We start from the raw sequence: 27606 nt of genomic DNA on the forward strand, positions 1-27606 counted from the left end.
GGGGTTATAACAGCACTGGCTTCCCAGAGTTGTGACCACTGATTCTCAAACTCGAATGTGCATCGGAAGCCCCTTGGGGGCTTGTTAAACCGCAGGTGCTGGACCCTGTCCTAGAGTTTTCTGATTCAGTTCGTCTAGAGTGGGGCTGAGAATTTGCGTTTCTAACAAGTTCACAAGGGAGGCTTTTGCTGCTGGGTCCAGGGACCTCCCTTTGAGAAGTGCCAATTGTTAGGAGTCAGTGAGATGAAACATACTAAGACCATCATAAACCGTAGTGATGATGATGGCGATGACAATGACAATTGCGTCGTTGCACCCCTTTCTCATGTGACTTTTTACATTATTAGGTGTGGACAGAAGAAGAAGCTGGTGATCAACAATGGCAATGGAGCTGTGGACGACAGAAAGGCAAGTGGGCTCAATGGAGAGGCCAGCAGGTCTCAGGAGATGGTGCACTTGGTGAACAAGGAGTCGTCAGAGACCCAAGACCAGTTTATGACAGCCGACGAGACACGGAACCTGCAGAATGTGGACATGAAGATTGGGGTGTAGCACCTGCACCTTGACCTTGGGAAGAAACCACAGTCAGAGAGAGCAATCACAGGGGGCTGGGACATTTCACAGATGTGATGTGCTACTGACTGCTTCATTCGGGATCTTTTTTTAACATAAAATTTTCTACTCCTTTTTGTTTTTTGTGTTTTGTTTTTTAAAGTCAGGTTCAATTTATAGCAACAACATTGCTTTCTGAAATGAGGGCCCAATTAATAATCAGTAAGAATTCGACGGTTCCAGTTCCCACCTAGAAACCTCTTACCCGCTGGGGTGTTCTATCCATGGCTTTTAACAAAAGCCACAAATACATCTTCCCGACCCCCAAACTTCTCTCCACCTGTCTACCCAGATGACAGCCACCTGCTAAGGACATTCTCCAGGGCTGAGAAGGCTTGGTACCTGGGAGGAAATTTGAATGGGTCTGTATTGCTCCTCCAGCAGCCCAATCCCTGGACATTGCTTTCCAGTGGGCTGGGAGATTGGGGTGTACCGGTTACACATCCCCTTCTACAAACCCCCTGGAAATTTTTCCAATGCTTCTGGGAGATACCCAAAAGGGTGAAGCTATTTATCTGCAGTAAGCTATTTATCTGTGTTTTTGAAATATTAAACCCTGGAGGTCCTTTGATCAGTATGATTTTTTTCGTTACATTGTCAGAGGCATAAAAGGGTCTCAGCTGATTATAAACTCCTGCACTTCTTCCACCTTAACCCTTTGTGCTCTGATCCTTCAGCCTCTTAGCCAGTAAGGTCTGGGGCCCAACAGCTCATCAGGAAGATGTGAGAATGGTCCTCCTTGAAAGTCTTCATCTTAGAGCCACTAACCCCGACTCTGGCTCACTCAACCAAATCTCCTAGAAGATCAAGGAAGACAGCACTATTTTGTTTCTGAGGCCCCAAAGGCTTTCTGTCCTGTTGTCCTAGAACCAGAATCGTGAAGGAGGAGCTTCAGCTGCTTTTATGTTTTAATAGCCACTTGTTCTCTCCCCTGAAGGGCTGTGAAAGTCACATTACCTTTGCATGACCTACCATTTGTGGGGTCCCGTCTCATAGATCCTGACCCTATTAGTGATGTCCACAAACAATATGGAAGTGCCTCTTGACTTCTTGTAGTAAAAGGAGGCTCCGATGGAAAGGAAACAAAGCAAAATCAGTAGTCAACTGATTGGCACAGGTTGGTAAAGGGGGCGGGATGAATGTAGATCCTGGTTGGGTATTTTTATGGCTGTCTTTGTTTATACTTTAGCAAGCCAGTTGTCTGTCCCTCATGTGGTCGCTACTCAGGATAAGTTAAGTGCTGGGGAATCCCTCAAAGGTTACAGGGCTTCCTACTGTTGGAATCTTATCACCAGATAGGCAGGTTTATGTCCAAATAAGAGAAGAATGCCTTTATCCCCCACTTGGAAAGTCCTTTGTGGTCTCTGTTCATAAGTCCAAGAGGCCCCATTGGTCCCGGAACTTCCAAGGCTACTTATAATAGAGGATGTTGAAAATACAAAGTTAGGGATCCTATAAAATGCAACCTCCTTCCTTTGCTTCCCATAAAAAGTTATCTGTTGCCTAAATTAATATGCTTAACTGACAATGTTCTCAGATAAAAGAAAGAGGAAGAAGAAAAAGGAAAAAAAAGCTGCCACATAAACCAGGGCTGGGCTTATACAAGAGTTGATTCTGAAGGATATATTTAAAGGAGAAGTGCTCACTTTCTGCATTGGTTCCCAACCTCTGCTCTCCCCTATCCACCCTCACACCCTCCCTGCTGCCATGGTCTTTGAAACTTCCTTTCTCTTTTTCTGTGAACGTCTTTGGCCGGTTCCATACTCAGCTGTCTGGTTTTCTTTTCATTTTCAAGTCGAAAGAAAAGAAAATGGCTATCAGGCCACTCTGTTGTTACTGCCACCAGTGTCAAACTGGTCCCTGCTTTCCAAGAGCTTTCCTGGGTCTGCTGTAGGCCCAGACAGGCTCACTCAGGCTCTGTGACCCGGATGCAACAAGCCACTCCGGGACCAGGTTGAGGCAGGCTATCCCAGGCTCTACGGGTCCCCCAGATTCTCTTTGGGGCCATAGATAGTCATGCAAGTTTCGATGATTTCCACCCCTTTAGACATTCCCAACCAATAGGCTGAGATGTTTTCTATCTTATTTTGGAATTAAATATGATATTTCCTTTTATAGTTGCAGTGCCTTACTTACATACACCTCTGTGCTCTCAAGATAGGAATAGGGGAGGTATAGAGCTTCCATCCTTGACTGCAAAACCCATGCAATACTACCTGAAGTTCATGGAATAGGATGTATTCTCTCTCACTTGAAATAATGGCGTTACTTCGGAAGCACAACCTGACTATGTCATTCCTACCGGTGACTTGCCAGGTGACCTGGGCTACGTCATTAAACTGGGTCTTGTCTGTAAAAGTAAGGGGTCAGTATTTCATTATTTGGCAAAGTTTAAGAGAACAAAGCTGAGAATTTTGCAAAGCTGAGAGCTTAAGATGCAATTTTTCCTATAATTATAAATCTTTTGTGTCTTCTGGGGGCTTCCTTTAAATTAGCACTAGGTGAAAACTAAAATGGGGCAAAGACACCTTCACATCCATATTTTGCAGATTCTATCTTGGCAGAATGGATTTCTGCAGCAGCACTTCTCCAAAAGTGTTACATTGAGACCATGCCACCTAGAATCGGTTTCATAAGCCAATGTTCATGCAATGCTGGTACAGCAGAGGAGTAGGAGAAAGGAAACCTCTGACTTCTCTAGAAGAGTAAAATGTACTGAAAGATAAGAATAACCTTGTCCTTTCACCTTTATGTCATAGATATTCCTTTTTGTAAATCATTGGTTGAATTTTCAAAGAATAGCTCATTGTTCGTGATGTATAATGACCATTGTTACTTTGACTTTCTACAGCACATCCATCCTCTGATTTTTGTATATTTATTGATGGACTGGTAATAATCAGGAAAGCATGACATGTATATTGCCCAGTTCAAAGCACTTCTTGGAAAATATTAAAAGGCTAAAGGGAAGCAAATGGACTCAGGATCTCTAATTTAAGGGGGAGTGAGCGGCTGGGAGGGGGCAACTGTGATTATCTGGCTGGCTGGGTAATTTCGATGCACAAGGTTAAAGGTTTGTGAGATGGCTGAAGCTTCACACTCATTTTTTCTAAAAGAAATAATTACATGGTTTTCTATCACTTAGGGGTCTTCTTTTGGAGAAAGCTTAATTTCCATAGGAGGGGTGTGATCCACATGTTTCAAACTAAGTGAGATACCATAAAGTGTTAGTTCTTCAAAAGCCAAGAACTACTTCAGGCCTTCAGTTAAAGAGAGAAGAGTGAACATACTCAGCTGCATTCCCTCAGCTAAGCCTCTAAGAAGACAATAGAGAGATATCCCAAAAAGGCATAAATCAATGAGTCTGAGAGAATGGAAAATGATACAATAGCAACAAAAATCTGAATTGGTAACTGACTGAGAAAATTTGGAAAAGCTGAATCCTAAGCCAGCAGCAGGGAAAGTTGAGAAGCAACCAGATTTGCGTATCAGAATCCCCCAGTGGCTCAGGAATTGGCAGCATTAGCTACCTCTGGATGTTGGGGAGAAGGCAGGGCCAAAATTAGGAGGATGGGTTTAAAGTCTGTTTACGAAGCAGATAGAACCCCAGCCCTCCTTCCAGACTCTAAGTACTCAGTGACTGTTTTTCCCAATCCCAGCAAAAGACTGGAAGTTTACTCCCTGGAGAGAGCCTCTGTCTGAGGGGCAACTAGGCATACACCGTTGATGTTAGAAAAACCATGGTGATGAGTGAAACCACACATATGGAATGTTGAGACTCCCTAGGCTTCTCCCCAACTTGGCTCCCAGAATGCCAGGCAGCCAAGCATATATCCTCCACGCAGAAGCTCAGTCTTTCTGGAGAATCTGATAAAACTGAGAGAAGACCCTAAAGATACTAATATGACAGTTCCCCAAGGAAATGGCCCAGCAAAGCAATCTACAGCTGGGATCACATCTCAAGCCCCATGAGGTCCTCAGGGCTCTTAATCAGCTCTCTGTGGCTCAGTCTCACACATGAGAAGCAGAGACAATTCACAGGGAAGAAAACTTAAGGAAAAAAAAGATCTTTAATACTCTTGGTAAGATAAGAGGAGACAGTGTGTCTAGGAAACAAAAACACAATGCTGAGGTCAAAAGGCACCATCAGACAACACCTTACAAAAGAAGCTCTTTAAAATTTAAACATGAAAGCAGAAGTTAAAAAATAAACTCAATAGAAGGTTTGGAAAATAAAGTTGAAGAAATATCCCAGAATATGGAACAAAGACAGAGCCGTGGAAGCAGAGGAGAAAAGATAGGAAAAGGAGAGAAAAATTCTAGGGACTCTAACGTGCAAATAATAGGAGTGCAGAAAGAGAAAACAGAAAATGAAGAGAGAGAAATCACCTGAGAAATAAATCAAGAAAATTCCCCAGAAGTGAAGAACATGAGTATCCAGACTAAAAGGACCAAGTGAGTGCTTAGCACAGTGGATGAAAACAGAACCACACTAAGGCACATCATCTCCAAAATTCATGACAATCAGGGCAAAGAGAGTCTCCTATAAGCTTCTAGAGAGGAGAAATTGATGTCATAGAGAGGTTCGAGAATCAGAATAGAATCAGACTTCTCAACAGCCACATGGGAAGATAGAAGACTCTAAAACAGTGCCTTCAAAATTCTGAGGGAAACGTCTCCCAGCCAGAACTCTAATTGAGCTAAACCTCAAATTAAGTGTAAGGATAGAACGAAGACATTTCAGACGTGCATTGCCTCCAAACCTATTCACCCATTCTCAGGCAACTCCCAAAGGATGTACTCCAGCAAAACAAGGGAGTTACCAGGACAGGGGAAGCTGTGAGATTCAGAAAGCAAAGTAAAGGGAATTCCTAAAATGATGATAAAGGGAGATCCCGAGATGACAGCTGTCCAGCAGATCTGGGGAGCAATCAGTCCAAACCAGAGTTCTGACTAATAAATGAAACAATAAATGTCTTGGCTTCATTGACCTCTAATTAAGAAGAAAATTACTTTTTAGTTATACCAGGTAACTATTGATGTATTAAAAGCCACTCCAAAACATAGCTTAATACAACAAATATTTATTATTTCTCATGAGTCTACCCATTCACTGGGTGCTTCTGCTGATCTGAGCAGGGCTCAGCTGAGCATGACCGTGGTTAACAAGCAGGTCAGCTAAAGTCTATGATGGCTTCATCTGGGATGGCTAGGATGACTGGAGTCTCTTTCTATTTGTCCCTCACATACCCCCAGCTGCCTAGTCGAGACCTGACAGAGTTCCTAGTGACAACAGATGCTCTCAAGGATTCTTGAGGCCTAGGCCAAGAACAGGCACTCTATCATTCCACCATATACTATTGGCCAAAGCAAGTCACAAGAGCAGCCCAGATTTGAAGGAAGTGAAATAGCTCCCATCTCTTAATGGGAGGAGCTACAAAGTCACATTGCAAAAAGTGTGGCTACAAGGAGGCCATTGTACATTGAGATCAGGGCCATTAGTACAATTAATCTGTGACAGATGTATTGAAAGATTCTTATGCTCAAGGGCATCTCTCACATTTATGCCATTTGGCCACATTGGCAATAGCATTAATGTAGAAAACCATAAACAACTTCATAAATGCCATTTGTTGGCAAAGGAAGGAGCAGGATCCTGTGTAAATACATGTTGGGGAGATGGCCTGGTACAGTGGAAAGAACATGTGCTCTGGAATTAGACAAACCTGAGTTTTCATCATGACTCTACCAGTCTCCTGTGCAATCCAGCTCACGTATCTCAAACACTTTGAGTCTCAGTTTCTCATCTGTAAAACAAGACGACCTTCATAGGGTCACTATGGGAATTAAAGGAAGTGATAAACACATGGCAGTGCCTGGCACATGTTAGGTCCTCAGAAACATTAATTCCTATCTGAATATTAATTCATCTCCCACACACACACCGTAGGCACTGAACTCTTCCCTTCCCCATCGTCTCCAGTTTTCCAAACTCTAACCAGCTTTTAATTGTGTGCTGCTATTAACCCAGAGTGCCTGGAACCAGAACATTTCAGAATCCAAGGTTCCTTGTGGGGAAGCCCTTTGATTTTAACAGAAGTGCTTTTTGCTATCAAAGCAAGGCCGACGAGCAAGGAGTCCAGGAAGCAGATTAGCGGGCAGCCTGGCTGAAGCCTGGGCCATTCAAGTAGTGGCTGCAGATTAACCAGAGGTGGGGCTCCGCCTCCGGCTTCAATCATGACCTCCAGGAAGTTGTCTCACCCCACCCCTATCCAGGCTGGGGCCATTTCCTCCACTCAGTGCCGCCTCTTTACCTTGTCCACATGTCCATAAAGCAGGTCTTACATTGCCATCTCATTAATTGGCCCATGGGCCTGTGTCTTGCATGAGACGGTGAGCCTCTTGAGGGCAGAATTTGGCTCTGTAGCTCCAACACGCGAAGATCATTGATAGCATCAGAACTCACCACCTACTGAGCGATTATGAATGCCTGGGTTTGCACATCTTTGAGTCTTCCCTACAACCCATGAAGGAGAATTCTTATCCCATTTTCAATAGGTGAGGCACCTGGCATGCAGACAGGTTAATTATGGTCCCCAAGCTACACACACAGAAAGTGGTGGAACCTGGAAGGGAGCTCGGCTCTGTCCAAAGTCTGGCTTAACATGCTTTGTTGCCTTTTGTCAGAAGTTTGGTAAATTGAATCTACTGAAGTCAAGAGATCCTCTCTAAATGCTGCAAACGAGGTCAGCACACCAGCACTGTGCCTGGTAGAGCCAAAGGAGGCTTCCAGAAACCACAGGGAGAGTTTGTAGATGAGGAAGTGAAGATACACTCACCATTTAGGCCAGACTGGTGATAGAATTAGTTTAGGAAGCTGTAAACGGCCTCATGGATGCCGTGTTTACTGGCAGAGGAAGGAGAAGGCCGTGTGTAAATATGATTTTGTGACGCCTGGGGGCAGGGGTCACGGGAACAGGGAGCCTGGTTAGCCATACTTCTTTCCCAATAACCAGCACCCAGCCTCCAGCCCCATTCCTTGCCTGTCTTAACAGCTGGTCTTCAACACTAGCAGTTAGCCCGCCAGGGCTCCCATGCCGCCTCCTCAGTCCCGCCCCTTCAGGGTTCTGGACTGCTTGCCTCATTATGTGATGACTACTGTTTTCCAGGAGTCTGGTCCAAACCACTTCCTCCTCCCTCGCTCCCTAAAGAGAAATGGCAAGAACCTCAGGAAAGGCAGCTAAGGTTTAGTTGGAAAATGGTAGTCTTTAAAACCAGACTCTGAGTCCAAATCCAACCCTCCCACTTGCTCCCTGTATTTCCTTACACAAGTTACTTAGTGGCTCTGTGCCTCAGTTTCCTCATCTGTGAAATGGGAATGGTAGCTACTACCAGAAAGACTGCTGGAGACCAAATGAGATAATGTATGTAAAACGCATGGACTATAGCAGATGCCCACGCTTTCCTCCCTCCTTCCTGCCATCCTCAACGTTTTTCTTATGTGAATATATAGTAGGAACCTAAGCAAAATATGAACCATGATGTAGGGGAAGTCAGAGGTATTCCAAGAGTTTCTGAGTCCCTCCTAAACTCTTTCAAGAATTGGGGTCCTAAAAACCTCACACCCGGGTAGCCATCAGAAAGGAAAAGAGGCTCTTGTCCTGTTTTCTGGAGAAGGGTAGAACATACAGGCTTCTTAGTGCCAACATCTTACTACACAAAGGCCCTGCCAGAGCCGAACTTCAGAGGGGCTCCTAGATGGAGAGAGCCAGGAGATGGGGCTGGAATTCCAGGGCCGAGCTCCAGAGATCCCGGGCCCACACCTTGGGAAGCCATCCAGGCAGAAGTGGAGAGACAGGTTTGCGGTACTCAAGGCTCAAGGGCCAACTTCAGGCGAGGTTACTGGAGTTCGGGAAGAGCTCTCTCCTCCTCCGAGGATTCTTTAAATCTCATTAAGAAATGGAGAAGGAAATGTCAGGAAAGCTGTCAGAACGGGCAGCATATTTAAGTCCCCTGCATTGATTCTGCTGGGAGGAGTATCCAGGTGAGTGGAAGAAAATGGTGTTTGTTCTCTAGGTCAGGACAGGGGGTTTCTGAAAGAAATCAGGCCTGGAGGTGGTGAGATATGTTCGATGTTAGGTAATTCAGGGGAAACCCAGCCACCACCCAGGATGGCGCTCTCTTTCCAAGATTTTCCTCCCCTGCCTCCAGGTCCCAGAGACAAGGGCTCACCCCCAGGGGATCCAGAGGACATGGGGGCAGAGCCCACCATTCTCTGTGGAGCAGTTGTAACTTGGAGGAGGAGAAGAGCGATCGACATCCAACACGGATGGCTGGGGAAGCTGAGGGAAACAGAAAGAGCAAAAATGGGCAGAAATTCTATTATTTCTGTGGGAAGGGCTGGTGGGTAGGAACAAGAGAAGGTTGTAGAGACACCAGAGACAGATGGATTAATGGAAGAGAGATGGACAGGAATTCAAAGGAGATGAAGAGCAAATCTTGGAAAGGTGCATCTCACATTGCCCACTCCAGGAGGAAATATCACACACACACGGGTGTGCATGCACACACACACACACACACACACACACACATACATACACCAGCTTGTTTGGTTTGGGTATAAGGAAGTTAGCTCAGGTGCACAATGCCTGGTATCCCTCTCCCGACTCCGTTCTTACAATTACGTGAGGCTTTCAAATAACCAGTAGCTGGATATCTAGCCTTCATAATAAGGTTCATATTCCCTGCAGTGTCTTCTGCACTGAGAAGAATGCCTGGCACGAAGTGGGCGCTCAGTTCCGTATGTTGAATACGTAATACGTTGAACACACAAATGAATAACAGTGAGAGACACAGCTTATATGGCAGAATCATAGGGAGAGACAGCTTATGTGGCTAATTCACTGGTTGTGGATTTTGGAGGTTTTTCCAGGGTGTTTGAATAGGTATATGATGTCTGGTTACTTCTAATCCAAGTCAGAACCTAGAATTAAGCTGGAAATCTATTCTCCAGGCCAGCTGCTAAATAGTTAGCAGCACATCAAGAAGATGTCGAAGTGGACCTGGTCAGTTAGTGGAACAGTGGCGTGCACGGGAGTTTCGTACACAACGGTGTATATAAGTGAGCGGTGTTTCAGAGGCTGCTAAACACTGGCCTGGCACTGCTAATTGTGAGCGGGTGTAACACGCTCTATTGTTCCCATTTGAGAATAAATATTCCATCTCAGACTTTCAGTTAAAGTCAACAGGTTGGATCTATTCATTCATATATTTTCCATCCTAAGTCTACGTCAAATGATGGTACCCGTATCGAAAGAGTGTAGACCACAAATACAAAGAGGATAGAAGAAGGCTCTTGAGCAGAAAAAGATATCAACTGATTTTGGAAGACAGAAAGTAAATGTAGATGGGGCTCCTGGTCTAGCTGGGGCAGGAAACTTTAGCCCAAAGTGTGTGCAGAGTGAGTCACTCTGAGGAGTCCGGCAGATTCCCATGTCTTGAGGCACAAAATGGGCAGTGAGTGGGAGTGAGGAACACAAAAGCAAGACTTAAGCTTGCGCCAGAATAGCTTGGCCAAAAGGCCCCTTCTCCCCAGGACTTTGAATCTGTGTGATGTAACAAACAGACAAGCAAGACGTGAAGAGAGAGTGACAGCTGTAAGAACATGGCAGCTGTGTCTAGGGGCAGAGCTGGTGCATGAAAGCTGTGGGAGCAGCATCCTTGCAAAATTGATCTGCCTCCCAGCCTCCAAATATCCAAGAGAAAAACAGAGGAGAGGTCTCCTTTCCTCCTTGGTTGTTACTTACTGCGCAGACATTATGCCTGAGGGTTCTTACTTAACATGTTTGGGCGTCAGTTCCTTAATCTGTGAAATGGGGTTAATAAAGGGACCCATGCCCTAGAGCTGTTGTGAAGATATAGATAAAGATATACGTAGACCAAAGGTAAAGATATACGTAGACCAACGTCTGGCACCAAATCAATAGGTGTTGACACAAGCTTGATAGATATCGACAACAACCCTCTGGATGTGCTCCACCAGGCAGTACGAGCATTTCCCTGCAGCAGGAACCAGCTGGGGAAGGAGGGATATGCGTCTTCCTGACTTCCATCTCTGCAAGGATACCTAAAGACCCATTCTGTAGGGGCTGAAATAAAGAAGTGACATTAGTGTTTGGTCATTTTTTATCAACCAATTCATAATTTTCACTTCCAATAACAGCTGTTTTTTAAAAATCTCACTTCTAATTTTAAATTGGTGCAGAAAAAAAAATAATTTTCATGATTCTGAAACTCCCTAGTTTCGATCTTAGAAAAACAACTCACCTTCTATCAGCCAAGATTGACTCAATCTCTGCTGCCGTTCCACCACCCCACCTTTGGAACCTTCTCTGCTGACGAGCTCCCTGTTCTTCAGGGCAGTTAAACATCTATCATTTCCGTAGGCGTCATTGGGGAGTTACTGGCTCATAAGAATGGTTTAATTTTGTTTCCAAATGAGGCCACAATACAGAGGAAACCTCTAAACTGAAAATTCCCAGGACAGCAAAAGTTTATTGCTCACTCATGCTATATGCCCATCACAGGTCCCAGACAGACTCTGTCATCACAGCCACTCAGAGACCCTGAATGGCACAGTGACCATATCAAATGTTTTCATCACCTGCCAGAGGGAAGAGAGGTGCTAGGGCTGTGAACACTTGTAGAGCTGGAAGAGGCATCTGCTTCTCAACCCTCAAGAACAGAAGATAAAATAGAGAGATGCTTTATGCACTGAGAGCCAATCTAGCCCCAGAAGCAAAGTCAGATCAAGTCCATGGTCATCAAACCTATTGTTAAAACTTCTGCAGGAACTAATATGGCAGCCAGCATATTCTTTCATTTTAAAAAAATGGCTCAGAGATGGGGCTGGCCCCATGGCATAGTGGTTAAGTTTGGCACGCTCCACCCCAGTGGCCTGGGTTTGTGGGTTCACATCCCAGGCACAGACCTACACTGCTTGTCAGTCATACCGTGGTGGTGATCCACATACAAAACAGAGGAAGATTGGCACAGATGTTAGCTCAGGGTGAATCTTCCTCACCAAAAAAGAGAAAAAGAAAAAAAGTGGCTCAGGGAAAAATAAATCCTGGAACATAGCTCTCTGCCTTAAGCCTGATTGGCTCAGTAACCACAGTTAAGAGAAAGGGACGTCTTTCTAGACGAGCTGTGAGTGTGGCTATTGGCATATGAAGCTGACTAGAGTCAAATAGATAAAAAACCAGCAAAGATTTTTTAAGAGTTGTGATGCCAAAGAAAACCTGAGCCTCAACTAGAAAACTCTGTAACTGATCAAAAAGGAGTTGATTTAAAGGAATCCAGTAATTGATTAAAAGGAACCTGAACACTATCTTTCTATAAGCAGAGAGCTGAGGCCATTGCTACAGGAGAGATTATTCCTGAATGATCTCTTCACATGCACCAATGGAGTATAATGGAAAAGGAAGGACTTCCTAGGAAGTAGAATTGAGGGCCATGGGGGAAAATGGACTGGGGAAGCCCCCCCAGGGAGCCAGAACAGGACCCAGTCGAGAAATGTTCCTTACCCTTAGTGTAGGGGGATATCCTAAAGTCTGCCCACTGGGAGTTCGGAAACGCTACGGCTCAGTGACCTGTAAGTCTTCCATTGGTCCCATTTCCAGATGTGACTAAGGTGTCCCTAATCTGCCAGTGGAGTATTCGGGGACTGGGGGACAGCTGCAGAGAACTTGCATTTTCTTTTCATAGATTTCTGGGCCAACAGGAGCCACATCTGAACCATATGTAGGAACTTCCATGCATCACCTCAAGATCCTGGACTTTGAGCTTGATGCCATGACTGGACGAGACTTTGATGTGGCCTGCCTTGGGGAGGAGGTGAGTCCATTTTACGTTTGGAAAACAGAGTGCACCAAATATTAGGTGACCAGAGAAGTGGACTGTGGCAATTTGTAAGTGCTGTTCAACAGATGTTTCTGGATCTCCCCCACTCTGAGAATGTAGGGGGATTGCATTTCATTCTCCCTTGAAGCTGAGTGGGACCATATGGCTTATTCTGGCCAATGACTTCTGAGCTGAGGTGACACCTAGCTAGGTGACATCTGAGGTGAGGACCTTCCCAGAGCTCTATTCCCTTTCGGCATGACAACAAACCTGCATAAGACGGCAGCTGGTTTATCACCTAGGGTCCTTGAGCACAATGAGCACAGTGCCCTCTGCAAAGTTAGACTTTCCCTGAGACTATCTTCTTGCTCAGCCCTTTCCCTTCCTTATCCTGCTTCCCTCAGGCCCTTACAGGGGTTTCCCAAAAAGCACTCCCTCAAAAGAACCACGTGAACTTGAATCCTGTCTCAGGCTCTGCTTCTAGGGATCTCCATCTAAGATAGTAGCTGCTATTAATAATAAACAGTAGGTTCCTAAGATTGTGGTCCTGCCCGAAGCTGCTGAAAACTGTGGAGGGGCACCATCTTGAGATGATTCTAGCACAGCAATGTATGACTCCCCAAACCAAAAAGTTTCTCCCAAGTCCTGTTCTTGAAACCGTTGAGGGAAAAAGGCAAATGTCATTTGTGAAAGAAGACGGGGGAAAGGAGAATAGCATGATGGGAAGGGAAGCTGCTGGGAATCGACCCAGCCAAAGGAGTTCTGGAGGGTCCTGCTGGGTTGGGACCCTCCCAAAAGGACATTCCACAGAAATGGCCTTTCTCATGACTTTTGTCTCTGCTAGTACATGCAACACTGTAAGCTGGGGGCTCCCCGAGGGACATCTCCAGTGAAGCAAAGAATTGCTTCATTTCTGGATGTCCTGTTTCCCATTGGAAGAGCCAGCTCAGGCTCCCATCCTGGTGAGAGGCCATTTTGGCCAGGCTGAGACTCACTTCCTTTCCCTGAAGAGATCCAGCGACTTCCCTCACTGCCAAGCATCAGAACCTTGGCAAGTAACAGATGAAAGTGCAGAGGGGCATCTGGGACATCAGATAGCCCAGGCTCGTGATGTTCTGGAAGCTTCTCTAGGAGTAAAACTAGGGTTATCCCAGGCTGAGTCAGGAGAGGTCACGGTCTATCAACAAATCTGAGATGTTTGGGAGGCCAGATGAGCTGTGAGTTACATGCTGATGTCCATGTGATATGGTTGGAAAAGAGGCCAAATTGGGAAAGAGCAAGCATGGCTTCTTCCAGCTTAGTCACCAGGAAGTTGTGATTGATAATGCCAAGGATGATAACAGTGATGATGATGATGATGATGGTGATGATGATGATGATGATAGCTCTCATTGATGGAACACTTACTATGTGCCAAGAACTGCGCTAACTACTTTATGGATGTTCTCTCATCAAATCCCCTATATCACAGGCATGATTAGCCCCATTCCACAGATGAGAAAAGTGAAGCTAAGTAAACAATCCATTGGCTCATAGCTGGGAAAGGGGTAGAACCAGGATTTAACCTTGGCTTGCCACTACATCACCTCTAATTCATTTTAACCTAGGGTATCATTTTCCACATATGCAAAAAGGCATGGCTACACTTCGGGTAATCCTTCTCCAAGGTCTTTTCTGGCCTTACAGTCTGGAATGATCTCTGTCCTCTTCAGCAAGATGAGAGGAAGGTTTGTGGGCAGGAGGGTAAGCCACTGGAGAAGGGAGACGGTGTTCCACCTGAACTCCTCACTCAGATGGAGGTAGTTAGGAAACTCTGGCGCTTCCCTCTGCGAGCGGCATGTTATCTAGGCCTGGAAAACATCTGAGTGACGGGAGCGGTTGGAGAATTCCAGGAAAGCCAGGTCATGCGGCAAAAGGAGTGGACCACAGACGACACAGTTCTATTTTTTCCTTAACTGAAGGCCACTGGATTTTTCCAGACAACATTTGGAAGGCTAAAAACCGATTACTCCGAATCACGAACAAAAATAGATCTTGAGATTTTGTGTATTCATTCCGACACAGTAAAAAATGGGGGAGGAGCGCAATAACGTTTCATGTGTCTGCCTCATGGAATTTGTAAGAGTTTAAAAGTTGTTGCTTTTAAATGTTTGAGAGTAAGAACAGTATTTACGTTGAATAGCTTTGTTCTCTTTATGTTCGTGGACTCAACCAATACTCTTGAATTTAAGCCCGACGCTGTGGTTCAGTTTTTCTTACAATGACATGGGAATTAAACATGGCCTCCCACTGCCTCAGTGGGAAGATGAATTAACTGAGCTTAAAAAACTAACAGGAAGAAAGGTATTAAGCTAAAAACACTTGTGTTTTTGCCAGGAACTCCGCAGTCTTCTATTCTTACACGGCTCACGTCAAACGTGTGGGCCTCTCCACCCATGCCTTCCTGTCTGGGCTGAGAGGTGACAAGTGGGGACGGCACCTCATGGAAGATTCCCTGGAGGTGACTGAACCTTCTGTCACCTGTGGTTCTTTGAAGTACCTGTTTATGTCACTGTGCCTGGAAGGAGAGGTACCCTGAAGGTGCCTTAGATGGCAGCCACACAGCTTGTCCTTTTCAGAGACACTGGCCTTAATGCTTCCACAGTCGCCCACTGCAGTGCAAGGGGGTATAGCTAAAGGGGGTACTAGTGGTTTTTGGGGTAGGTGGACAGATTTCTTATGACGTCCTATAACTTCCTCTGTCAAACGGCTGTTCAGTATAGCAGACAGCCTGCTGAGGTGGGGCGGAGCTTGGCATGTTATCGCTCAAAGAAGAGATCAAAGACTTCACGGGCTCTGTCTAACCACCATCAGAGCTGCGCTCCAAGGTGCTGCCATGTGAGCTGGAGGAGAGAAGCCTGCAGCTTTAAATTTAAATTCACCTCCTAAAAATGCTCCGATTTTGCCTGCCTCTGTATTCCCACTTGAGAGACGGACTCCGTTAAATAGCCAGCAGAGTATTGATTACCAGGGGTTCCAACAGTGGTCCACAAACGGGCCCTCTGAAGGAGCCATGGAGAAATAGGTAGAAGATTTGATTGGGAACTTTTCAGCCACACACATATACACACACACACACACACACTCTTTTCTTTTAATTGTATCTAGGAACACATGTGTCAAAGCCTCCCTTGGTTATATACCCAGGAGAAATATACAAGAATGTTCACTGCAGCACTGTCTGACATAGGAAAAAACTGGAAATGAGGCAAATGTCCACTGCCAAGAAAATGAACAACCCAAGTGTGCCATATTTCACACACTGTATTATTATACAGCAGTGAAAGTCAATGAACCACAGCTACTCGCAATAACGTGAATGAACTGAGAAAGGCAGTGTTAAGTAGGAAAGAGGCAGGTTCAGAAAGACTGTGTGCACTACGATACCCTTCATATAAAGCTCAGAAAGAAGCAGAGCTTGTTTGGGCATGCGTACGTGTGAGGTAAAAACTATTCTTTGAAAGCAGGGGAATGATAAATTCCTAGCGGCAGTTTCCTCTGGGGAGTAAAGCAGGTGACGGGCATAAGGGAGAAGCACACAGGCAAGGGGATTATTGGTGATGCTGTCGTCCTTGCACTGGGTAATGGGTTGTGTGCTTCGGTATCAGGGGGCATTATAACGTAGATATGGGTATACATATTCTTTGGTATGTGTGAGATACTATGTTAAGATATTAAGATTAAAAAATAAAACTATCTGAAGTCATAATGACTCAGCTGGCTGATAGAATTCAAATTTCAGGGTTCAAAAGTTTAGAAATTTTCGAATCCAAACTCCTAACTTTACATATGCCGACATGACTTCCAAATTGTGACGGTGGTCATATTTGCACAACTCTAGTGACTGTGGGGGGTCAGTCTCATAACTCCTAGTCCACGAGTCCTTTTTCCATTCTCTCCTCCAAAAGTATTCTCCACTTCCTCCCTCTCCCCCTCCTCCCCCTCCTCCCTCTCTCCCTCTCCCCCTCCCCTCCTCTCCCCCTCCCCCTCCTCCCCCTCCCCCTCCTCCCTCTCCTCCTTCCCCTCCTCCTTCTCTCCCTCTCCCCCTCCTCCTCCTCCTCCTCCTCCTCCCCCTCCGTCTTCTCCTCATCTTTGCCCTGGTAAGTAAAAGCAACATTTAACTGGCCTTCCCAATAACAATGCATGGCTTAAACACCTTTGTTCTGGAAGAAAGGATAAGAAATTAGAACACAAGGATCTGAGTAGGTAAAGTCAAGTTTCTCTCCGGCTGTGTCCTCTTCTGAAGCAGTGGCTGGTTTTGACCAAACTGCATCCACACTAAAGTGTTAGGTTTACCTAAACTCTGAGTTGCGGCTCTTTGCTTTTTTAAAAGAAAACGGCAGCCCCAAAATTTACTGATGAGCGTATTTTCTGTAAAGAAGATTTTAATAACATTTTGAATATGGATGTGATGTAGACTTGACTTCAGGGGAAGAAGGAAAAGTGTCTTTTCAAAGGAAGCGTCCATTTTCAACAACAATTTAAATAAATTGCTGACATCGGTGGAAAGAATTGTGATGTATCACATCTATGTATTTTACTTACTTAAAATCAAATGTTTACCTCCTTTCTCTCAAAAGAAGTAAAAGAACAGTTGAAGTAGCCCAGGCCATTCTGCTTGATACATGGCTACCCCGGAGTCTGAAAGAAGAGCCCGCCATTCCCTTGGTGGGTCTCCATGCCCGTGTGTACACTTTCACTGCCTGAGGAGCGCATCGCTCTGCGTGTGCTCCTACTTTTGAAGACCACGCATTTCAGTTCTACAACATCTCTGTTAAATGCTTGCCACCTACTTCCATAGTCATTGCTTTTCCAATAGCAGAGAAAAGCTTGCTGTGTTGGACTTACTGAAAGACTATATGTTTGTATACTATCCTTTATGAATGATTTAAGGAATTTTTATGGCCTGGTAGTCATTAGAGTTATTCACCAACTATTTCTAGCTTTCTTCCTGGGCACCTGGTGAGGTTGCACTTCCCTGACCCCTTGAAGTTGGGTAGAGCCATGTGACTTGCTCCGGCCATTGAAATATGAGCAGAAGTGAGGTTCATAACATTTAGGAGGAAGCTTTAAGAGTCAGTGTAAGATTTGCCATGTTCCCTTTTTCTTGGATTTGACAACTGCAGAAGCATAGAGATGATGTCTCACTCAGATTCCCTCAGTGAGAATGGCATGGAGCAGAGTCCCCCAGCCTACTTCTGATGGACAAGTCACGGGAGTGAGAGATAAACCTTCGTTGTTGTAAGCCCCTGAGATTTGGGGGATAGCCCACACGGGCTGATTCACAGGGATAATTTCGATTATACATCATTTCTGTCCAACTCACTAACTTTAAGTCATGAGATATGACTCCACTATGTATCTAGGCTTCCCAGAAAATATTCATCTGGACACCATGGTTTTCAATCCACAGAATTCTCCAAAAGGAACACTGGAGACCTTTGCTGTGAAACCAACACTAGTTTAAAATGGAAATTGAAGGAGAGGCAACAACCAGGAGAAATTGGAATCCACATTTATTGATGAGAGATATATACAGAAAAGTTAAAACACTTAGTGAAATATTGGATTCACAGATTATTTCCAGTATATAAAGAATGTCCAGTTATTTTATACATGAAATGTTACAGTAATCAGTCCACATTGTAAGAAAGCTTAGAAAGCTAAAGGTGAAAACCAAAGACCTCAACTACCCTAAGTGCGCTTTGCCAACAAGGTGTTTCCTAGTACCATGTATAAGAAACAACCCAATAGTTAGTTGAAGTTTTCCATTGTTTTGCATTCATTAGTCTTTAAACACTATGTGCTGTAGATGCTATGTGCTACCTGACTTTAGACCAATGGAGATTATGAATGTGAAGGAAACATTGTTATCTTTCATTCTGGACATACAAGAATCTCCCAAAGGAATCCTGCCAAAGGGCTAGCTTTCTTTCACTAAGCTTTCCATCTTGAGTTGGCAGGAGTTGAAGAAGCCACATTTTCAAGGAAAAATTTGTCTGTCCATAATAGATACCCCCTCACTCCAATCACTGGAGAAGCCACTGAGAATCAATATGCTTTGTGCCCTCAGGGAATCTCTTAGACTTCACTCCTCTTGTGAAAAGAGAGGGGCACTCATGTTCCAAACTGCACATGGCCACTCTTCTCTGTCCTTGCAGAGGAGAAGGGAGTTACAGGAACGATAGACCCCGCAGCATTCCATTTAGTGATCGTTAGACAGAAAGTGTGTTTTAGGAGACAAGTGTATAATTGCATTAATTAACCTCATCTTCAATCACTCAAAACATGCACACAGAGCTATCAGGTAGAGGTCATACTCCCTTCACATATATGGGATCTGTGCTTCATCACTTGCCTTTCTGCAAACCCAAAGCTGAACACTGACGGTTCTTGTGCTTCTACTGCTCTAGCTTTCTACAGACAACTGTGCACTTTGCTACCAGATTGTGCTTTTATGGGATTCCACTGGCATGGCAGTCAGTCAGTGAATGTCTTTCCTGTACCCTGACTCAAGAAACCGAAGGGGACAAGGCTCTTCGGAACCTTTAGGTCAGGAACATCACGATCAGTATTTGGCAAGCAGAGAGGCAGACTTTTACCTGGACAAGTACATGATAAAAAACACAGAAGCAGACTAACCTTCTGTCTCTCTGAGCCCAATCTACCAGGCGAAGGAGGGTTGTAGAGAGATGTCCTCATTCTAAACCTACCTAAGGCTAGATCATTAAAAGTTCCACAGCTGCGTTTGCCAGGCGTGATGCAGACAGCCAGTGACCTTTCACTAAGAATCATGACACGCATCCAAGTTTCCCGTGCCCTGAATTGCGTATTTACAGAGATGCTGGACACACACAGGCTTTCAAACAACCATCGGTACAAAGGATTCATAGATAAGTTCTTCACTGATATACAACCCCAAATCACATTAAGAAAGTGGAGAAAGGATTGGCTACTAGGAAACTAAGAAGGAAAAGAAGGGTTTTCAAAATGGCAATCCACACATCTACTACATTTAAATGAACAGCCAAAAATAACATTTAAATTAAATTACAATACAGCTATACACCATTTCACTGAAATTACACATAGGTATCTACATTATAGCTACACCAAGTGCGTAGGCACTGTTCTTCATGCGTGAACCAAGTGTTACTGCGTACACACACGAGTTTCATGCTCGGACAGCTATCTGCCCTGGAAAACCACACAAACAATCATTGCTAGTTGAGGGCACATTGAATCTGTTTGCTTAATGGGAAGCAGGTTAATATACATACCAATAAGCTTTCTATGTAACTGACTATTTTTTTAAAACATGACAAAGCACTAGCCCTACAACCATATCAGAAAGTGTGTTTGGCGGAAGGAAGGCTGCTGTCTTGGCAGTGGCTATTGATTTGCCTTTTGGGAAAATTACATAGATTGTTATTCACCTGAGGACGGAATCCACCTGGGCTGCTTCTAAACAACTTCAGCGTGACCCTAAGGCCCCTCCTCCAGCCCCAATGATAGAGTATTGCTTCATAGCTGGTACTAATGATTTTTTTGTCTTAAAAATATGTGCTCAATTCACATAACAATGTGACATTTACTACCAACTTTCTTGGCAAGAATGAATTATACATCTGTTCTGATTTGTTTCACAGCACTCACCCCAGTCTCTGCTGTTGCAGGTTTTCCTGACCCAATTTTCACATAAATAATTAGGAAGGCATGGGAGATTCTGAGACAGAAAGGATCCCACTGTTATCGCCTTATTTTTCTTCTTCAAAAAAGCAAAATTAGAATGCTTAGCTGGAAAAACAGGCCTGATGTCAAAAGTAAGGAGTCAGCACCATTCCTCGAGTTAAAAGGACTAATTGCTTAAACGCACATCCTAACCAGCGAGGGGATTTAAGCGATGCCTTGTTCCTTACGGTCAGTTTGTTCAGCGCATGGCGAAGGGCTGGGTTCTTAAATTTCTCGAACATGCCTGTATGCTCAGGGAAGAACTGATAGTTCTAAACTGCTGTAGAAACTTCCTGTGCTCTGATTAGTTATAATTCTACATATGTGGATTTATAGAAAATACCATAAGAAAATATCTGTCTGCAAAATTACAGATACTAAATAGATTAATTCACTCTACACTGAGTTCTTTATGATTTATGAAGAATAGATACAAACCTATACCACTATTAAAGGCTAAATCAATATTAAACATATACTATCCAGGACTATAAATACATTTTCTCATGCTCTTTATAAATAATAGCAAAGGAGCCTAGGGATTTGTTTTAAAAAGAATGGAAGATTGGGTGGAGGAATTTGTGAATTTGGGGTGCAATACTGATCGAAGGGCAATATATCGTCCCCGGTAACGTGGATTCATACCAGGAAGCTAAAATATATCTGCTGGCAGCAAGGTCAAATTAGATTCACAGTTTGCCAGCTCTTTCCTCAAGCCTTAGAAAACAAATAGAAAAACAGTATACAAAAATCCTCACAAAAGTAGTTTTTTATATACAAATCTCTATATTGACCAGATAACCTGATCTGTGCTGTGCAACGTGGAGATGCAATGCTGAGGTTTCCCAGGGGAAGGAGGAAAGGAGGGAGTTCAGGTAATTTATGGAAAAATCTGGATGTTAAAGGATGCCTAGTAGGAAAAATAACTCTCATGGAGTTTTAAGCAAGCAGAGTGCCAGCTTTCTGATCACACATCTCCATGGGGAGAAACCTCAGAGATGTGTTAGACCAACTTCCTTAGCTAGCATGTGCATTTCTCTCCTACCCAAGGCAACAGGCCGTTTCTAGGCAGGCTAAACGGTTGCCATGAGGAGAAACGGAGCCCCAGAAGGAGGGAGGCTCCTCCTGCATCATCCCCATCTCCACGGAGGATGATGGCAGGGTAACAGTCCAACTGTTATGTTCCAACACCTACCCAGAGATGAGGGTGTCTCCAGAGGAACCAGGGACCTGTTGCTATCCATCCTCTGGGTCAAGTGCTGACTCTGCAAAGCAGGGGGCTCAGTTCCAGTAGAAGATTTTATTCTCAGCACAAAAGCGTCCTGCATAACAATCATGAGGACTCTTTAAAATATCAAAATAGATACTTGGTCTGGAGGTAGGAAGGTGAAGCAAAGCTGGGCAGAGAAAAAAACTGGTCAGTAATCATTCAGGATATTACTTAGAGTGAAACAAGAGGTTGGGGGCTTCCCTTACTCTTCGGTAGGGTCTTATACGGGTCAGTTAAGAAATAGTCTTTTTCTTGCTGCCATTCCATCGGGTCTTCTGCACTAAAAATTTAAACAAAAAAAACCCCACTAACCTAATCCTTTTAGTCTTAGCTTTACATTTCACTCCTCCAATCTAAAGCACTGAAGTCTTCGCTGGCAATAAAGGTGCTCACAACACAACACCAAACTTATTCTGTATTTAGCAGAAGTTTGGACAAAGAGCAAGGATGCAAGTAGTGGCCCATTACAGCAGTACCAGAAGGTGCCAGAGGTTGGTCAAAGGCCATGGCTGGTGACATGCCCCTTGCAGACAAACCATGCATTTTATCTACCCTAGAAACTCCTTGGGCATTGAAGAGGGTAACGATAGCCAGCACAACTCCATTCTCGTAAGATAGAGCTTCTCTACCTGTGCCATCATGCCCACGATAAAGGCAAACCAGGTGGAAAAACTTGAAAATGAATTCAATCAACATCCCTGCATATCTCTCCAGTGAGAGGCCCTGGCCCAGGCTCACTGCGTGCATGGGTGTGCGTGTCTGCGTATAGGTGGAAAGACAAGGTATTTACAGACAGTTGCTGTTATTGTGTAAGCCTTGCACCAGATTTCATAAGTGTTCAAGTTTATTGGCCGAAGACTCCCAAATTCCCATACTTGGCTGACAGTTAGGGCCGTTTGGAGAAAACTGTGTGTTTTGGGCATTTGGAGTGGGCTCTGTTGCCGCAGAAGGAAGGATGCAAGGCCTTGAGTGAGGCTGAGAGTCAACTAGTCCCCTCACGGTGACTCTGGCAACATCGTTGCCTGAGCTCAATTGCTACTTCTGCTGGGACAGTGAGTTAGGCAAAGGGTAGTTTTATAGAAGGACGTCTGTTTGTGTCCCGAAACACCAAACCGTAGACTAACATGGCCATCTTGCAAGCCTGTTGCAAAACATCAAATGGAGAGAAAGCCTTGAATTTAATTTCCGCCAAGTAAGATGAGAAAAATGCAAATATTTGTTATGGTGGTTCCCTCTGACTTAAAATATAACATAAATGAGTAAAATTTTATAGTAGTAAACCTCTTATGAAAGAAATTAAAGCAGAGATAATAGGGCTGGGAGGGGATTTTAATCATTTAATCCAACACTTTCACTTGACCTACGGGAAGAAATGGGGCTTGGGTGTAAAGTGACATGTGTGACCTCTGTAGCTGAAGATTGGCAGAGTCTAAGTCAAATGTTTCCTCTACCCAACTGCGTTCTTTCTCCTCATCTCTATGCCATTACCTGAATTTGCTGCGTTACACTGTTAAATTAGATACTATTCAATTAAGATTCTCTGTCATCTAGTCTAAAACTAACCCTTGCAAATAATGCATATGATAATTTATTAAATTGTGTTTTAAGCAGCAATGATGATAAGTGGAATGAAAAGAGAGGAGGAGGAAGAGTGGGAAACTGGGTTTTCCTTCAGGGAAAATCATAAGCAAATGTTACGTGAGCAGCTTTGAACCCACTCCACCCAAGGAGAATAATCCGACTGCAGTGCATTCTGCCTGGGTTGGAACTCAATGGCCCTTCTTCTAGGTTTTAGCCAGGAATTACCACAGATACTGAGACCATTAATCTTCTCTGACAACTAGATTTACAAAACTCTCACTTCAGAATTCCTTCAGGCTCTTTGCTTAAACTTAATCTTCTTAAGGTCCCAGACTTTAATGTTCAAAGATCAGGTCTTACAATAACTGAAAAGTCCCACTTGGTCCTTTCTCTTGGCTTGGAATGAATTCATCTGGAGAATAAGCAAAACAAAACCAGCAACCCAGACAACTGCATGGCCCCGGGAGCTTAAGAGCAGCAAAGTGGGAAGAGTCACCTCCAGTGGGTGTAACTGCAGAGCGCTTTGACTCATTAAACCAGGCACGAGCTGCTGGGACTTGTTTATCCAGAGTCTGAGTTATGGAGAATTCTCTCTGAGCATGAGCCCCTATTTGGATTTACTGCTGTATTTCACGTGTAAATATAGCACAGATAGAACCCTTGATTCTGTCAAAAATGAAATACTGTACCATAATTTTTGCTATTGAGAACAAAGGCAAGTGTAATATTTGAAAATCATGGCAGGACTGGGTTTCCTTTTGGGGACCCAGTAGATGAGTTACCCAACTCCTCCAGGACTTCTTGACTAGACACACTTAGAAATGACATACTTCTCCATGCACAAGTGAAAATAACCTGAGACTCTCTAATCAATTGGTTGTTGGGTTTCCCGTCATTACCTCCCAGGAGTCATCTCCATTAACTGAATTTCCCCTAAGTTTTTCTCAGCTCCCACCAATCTAAATCCAGGAGCTAGGCATTTTGGCACCCTTTCTTTAGGCTGACCAGGAGTCAGAAGTAAATGGAGAGGAGAAGTAAATATCTGTCTTTTATGGGACATGGTAACTTCTGTAGACAGCGAGACTACAGTCTGTTTTCCACACCCGACAGGAAGTAAAGAACGGAATCTGACATCTACTTGGTTCAGATCTCGTCGCCTGAAGTCCTATATTGGGAAGCCGTGTGATCTAGATGATTGCCTTCATTCTCTGAGGCTCTTTGTGTGGGAGTCACATCCTCAAAGATCCAAGGTAAAGCCCCACGTCGAGAGAGAAGCCGTTCCTCTCACCGACTGCCACTGAATTGTAGTAGGTAATCACAGGATAATTCCTCTTGGGATTCTCAACAGGGACAAATGAGAAAGGGGAGGATTAAAGTCTACTTAGTTGGTTTTCTCCTGAAATGATTCTGATTCCTAAAAAGAGTGAATGAGTCTCCAACAAAATGGTGTTGCTGAAGCCGTGACTTACAGACCTTACAGGATGCAGTGTATATATCTGGCCTGCCACGTCTGTATATAAATATAATATTTGTGCATCATCAAATATTAATGGACTATTACAAGCATCCCTATCTGTGTTGGACCTATTAATATAAATCTCTACACATAACGGACAGGTGATGCATATCCTGTTTAGAAAAAGGTTGTTAGAGGTACATTCTGCATCTATTTGTTCTGTTCACGGCACGTATGCTGGGCAAGGAAAACCCCAACGGGCATGGCATGAGAAGAATGAAAGAGGCCTAAAAAAAACAGAGGACACAGTCACATTAGCTTTATACAATCCTGAATTTTCAGGCTAGTCCTCAATTTGAGAAATTTGTTTACTTTTAATATGATTTGTTGAATTTCCAGATAAATGTGATTTCCCTAAGTATATTCTCATGAAACTTATTGCATACAGTCTCAACTCAAAACACCTGCTTTGTTAAAGCTGTGCACCTTGTTCCTTCTGAACGCACTGTCCCCTTATATATTTATAGGCTAAGTGGATAACTGGGAAAAAGCGGAAGACGAAGGAAATACAGAAGACTTACAGGCAGATTCTTGGGAAGATGATCCTGAGACCACTCCTTCTAGAAACGCGTTAGTGTGTACAGGTGCTAAGCTGGCCTTAAAGAGCAAAACCCACAAGCTCCTGGCTAGATCCTTCTCCTCACCATAACAAAGGTCTTGGGAGCACCACTGTAAGACAATCCTTAACAGTTTCACATCTAAATCCAGGACCTGTCCCCTTAACCCACAACATCTGCTGTAAGGGATGCAGTTTCCACTACTACATGTCAGCATGTCCTTGGCCACTCTGTCAACTGTCCATCTAATGAAAGGGAAGACCAATGCCATTAAATAATAAAAGCAAAAAGCTGCTTAATACTGCCCAGTAGTGATCCTTATCCAAAAATAACTAGGGCTTAAGAGACAAAAACAACTGGAACCTCATGTCTCTTGCATGTTCTAAAAGTATCTGATTTGGAAGAGAAAAGTCACAAGGAGTAGGTAATAAAGAGTATGTGGTGTCCATAAGTACCCTCTCCTCAGAGACTCTGGACTCTGACTATTCAGGAATATCTCAGCGTCCACCTGCCGGCCTTGGATGACCACCCTACTCCCACATGTGGACCAAAGTTCTACACACTCCTTAGAGGTTGAATGTGCTTTACTTCCCAATGATTCATGTTCAAGTCCTCAGGAAACTCCCAAAGCCAGCAACCTTAGGAAAATACTGTGGGTTACTCAATAGAAAATGGTAGTATGGACACTGAAAATTTCAGCTTGCATGATCAATCATTCAGGAGTCATTGGGTGCCTAGAGATGCAAGGCACTGCGCTGCTCCAATTATATTACTTTTACCCCCAAACTTTCACAGCCTTGAAAAGAGTCCGTCCGTGAAGCTGTGTAGAGTCATCCTGTGTTCCCCTTCATGGTTCAAGGCTGCCTGGACTGTGCCACCAGAATGTCACCTTTATAGCGTTTTGCACGTATGTTTGTTCTTTGCTCCTTTGCACAGAAAAGACTGGGGAGGAAGATTGGCTCTGCTTCCACTGTGTCCTAGAACCAGGGTTACGTGCTTTGATAGAATATAACAAAACACTTTCTACATACTGGATAACTAACAGCATTTCGTTTCTGTTCCCGTTTTTATCATGAGATGGTACTAAAAGGAGCACAGTCAACCCAACTGTCCTCCCCGTGTGAGGAGAGCAAAATGATGAGTCTTCTAGTTTGACAAGAATATGACTGAAATAATTTGGGGATTAAAATGGCTTTTTTTGTTGGAAACCCAAATAAGAATTTGATGGATGAAACAAAGAAATTGAAGCATAGATCGAACACTCACTCCATTTCACTATGCCGCGTGATGCAAACCAAACCTAACCAAATCTGAAGATTCGAATCTGGTTAAAGTTTACGTTGACTGTGCCCCTTTACTATTGTCAATATATACAGTGGATATGTGCCAATTACATCCTAACCCATTATCAAATTTAGAGCAAATGATGAAGCATACTTTGGAATTTCAGTTGTTTCCATAGACTAGATGGGGAAGAGCAGAGACTCAGTGCTCCATAATTGGCCGCCTCTAAGAGTGTGGCTCCCACCACAATGCTCTTTGAAACATTCAGCTTCAAGAGTAGACAGAAGATAAATTGTCCAAGTTCCCTAAGACAGCTACTTTCTTTTAATCGTCATAAGAGCAAAATCTACAAGACATTTAATGCGATTTACTTCTAGAGGCTTCTAACAGAATCTCTTGTGCATGACAAGGCAAGGCATGGAGAACGCTTGAAGGAAGACCGCACTGAGCATCTGTCCGTTAGCCCAAGTCCCGGAGGGGACCACACTGCTTTAGCTGTGTCCCCTGGGAAAAGAGCATCCATGTTTCTGCATCTTGAGGGGAAAGGGAAGCTGGCAAGAACGCGTCTTCAGTTCAAACCGATCCCTCCAGCAGCATCATTCCAACAAAAATACGGTGAGAAATTAGACAGTTACGAAGCATCATTTGGCAAAGACACAGCACCCTGCCTACCACCGACCCACAATAGGTCCTCTAAGCCTCAGCTAACAGATTAAGTAAACGTAGAAATATATGCGTTTTTTTCCGTTTTAGAGAAAGCTTGTTTGTATCCTCTTTTACCATAAGATATACTGGGGTGTTTGTTCAAGAATTTGCCGATCCTTATTTTTCCTGTTTCCAAGGTTCGTCCTCAACACTGCAGTCAGCTGACTTTCCATTGGCTGCCAGAGTTACCTGAAAATAATTATCATCAACATCCAGCTTACAGGTCACGAACCAGAAAACCACCCCGTGGGTTGTGTGGAGGAGCACCAGATCCAGCTTACACCACACGACTTAAACGTTAGTTTTAAGTGTCATTCCTTCCAGATGGATTCTGAGCTGGACTTGGTTTCCAACATGGATCCATGAACATTAAAATATACATATTTGCCTTGGGGGGGGGGTTGAGG

The 27606-nt window shown here is 44.1% G+C and overlaps 2 protein-coding genes across 24 annotated transcripts in view; one reads left to right on the forward strand and one right to left on the reverse strand.

Annotated features, from left to right (window-relative positions):
* CD44 (CD44 molecule (IN blood group)) overlaps nucleotides 1–3587 on the forward strand; it is an 87217-nt gene extending 83630 nt beyond the window's left edge. For all 17 annotated transcript variants that reach the window (XM_070564762.1, XM_070564778.1, XM_070564765.1 and 14 more), the window contains one exon: nucleotides 348–3587. In XM_070564762.1, the coding sequence (XP_070420863.1) occupies nucleotides 348–552 (205 nt within the window). In that variant the 3' untranslated portion in view covers nucleotides 553–3587. The remainder of the gene's footprint in view (nucleotides 1–347) is intronic.
* Nucleotides 3588–18054: 14467 nt separating this feature from the next.
* Nucleotides 18055–27606, reverse strand: part of SLC1A2 (solute carrier family 1 member 2) — a 138908-nt gene continuing 129356 nt past the window's right edge. For all 7 annotated transcript variants that reach the window (XM_070564792.1, XM_070564791.1, XM_070564793.1 and 4 more), the window contains one exon: nucleotides 18055–27388. In XM_070564792.1, coding sequence (XP_070420893.1) covers nucleotides 27317–27388 — 72 coding nt within the window. In that variant the 3' untranslated portion in view covers nucleotides 18055–27316. The remainder of the gene's footprint in view (nucleotides 27389–27606) is intronic.

This window comes from Equus przewalskii, chromosome 11 (assembly GCF_037783145.1).
Source record: "Equus przewalskii isolate Varuska chromosome 11, EquPr2, whole genome shotgun sequence".
Classification (NCBI taxonomy): domain Eukaryota; kingdom Metazoa; phylum Chordata; class Mammalia; order Perissodactyla; family Equidae; genus Equus; species Equus przewalskii.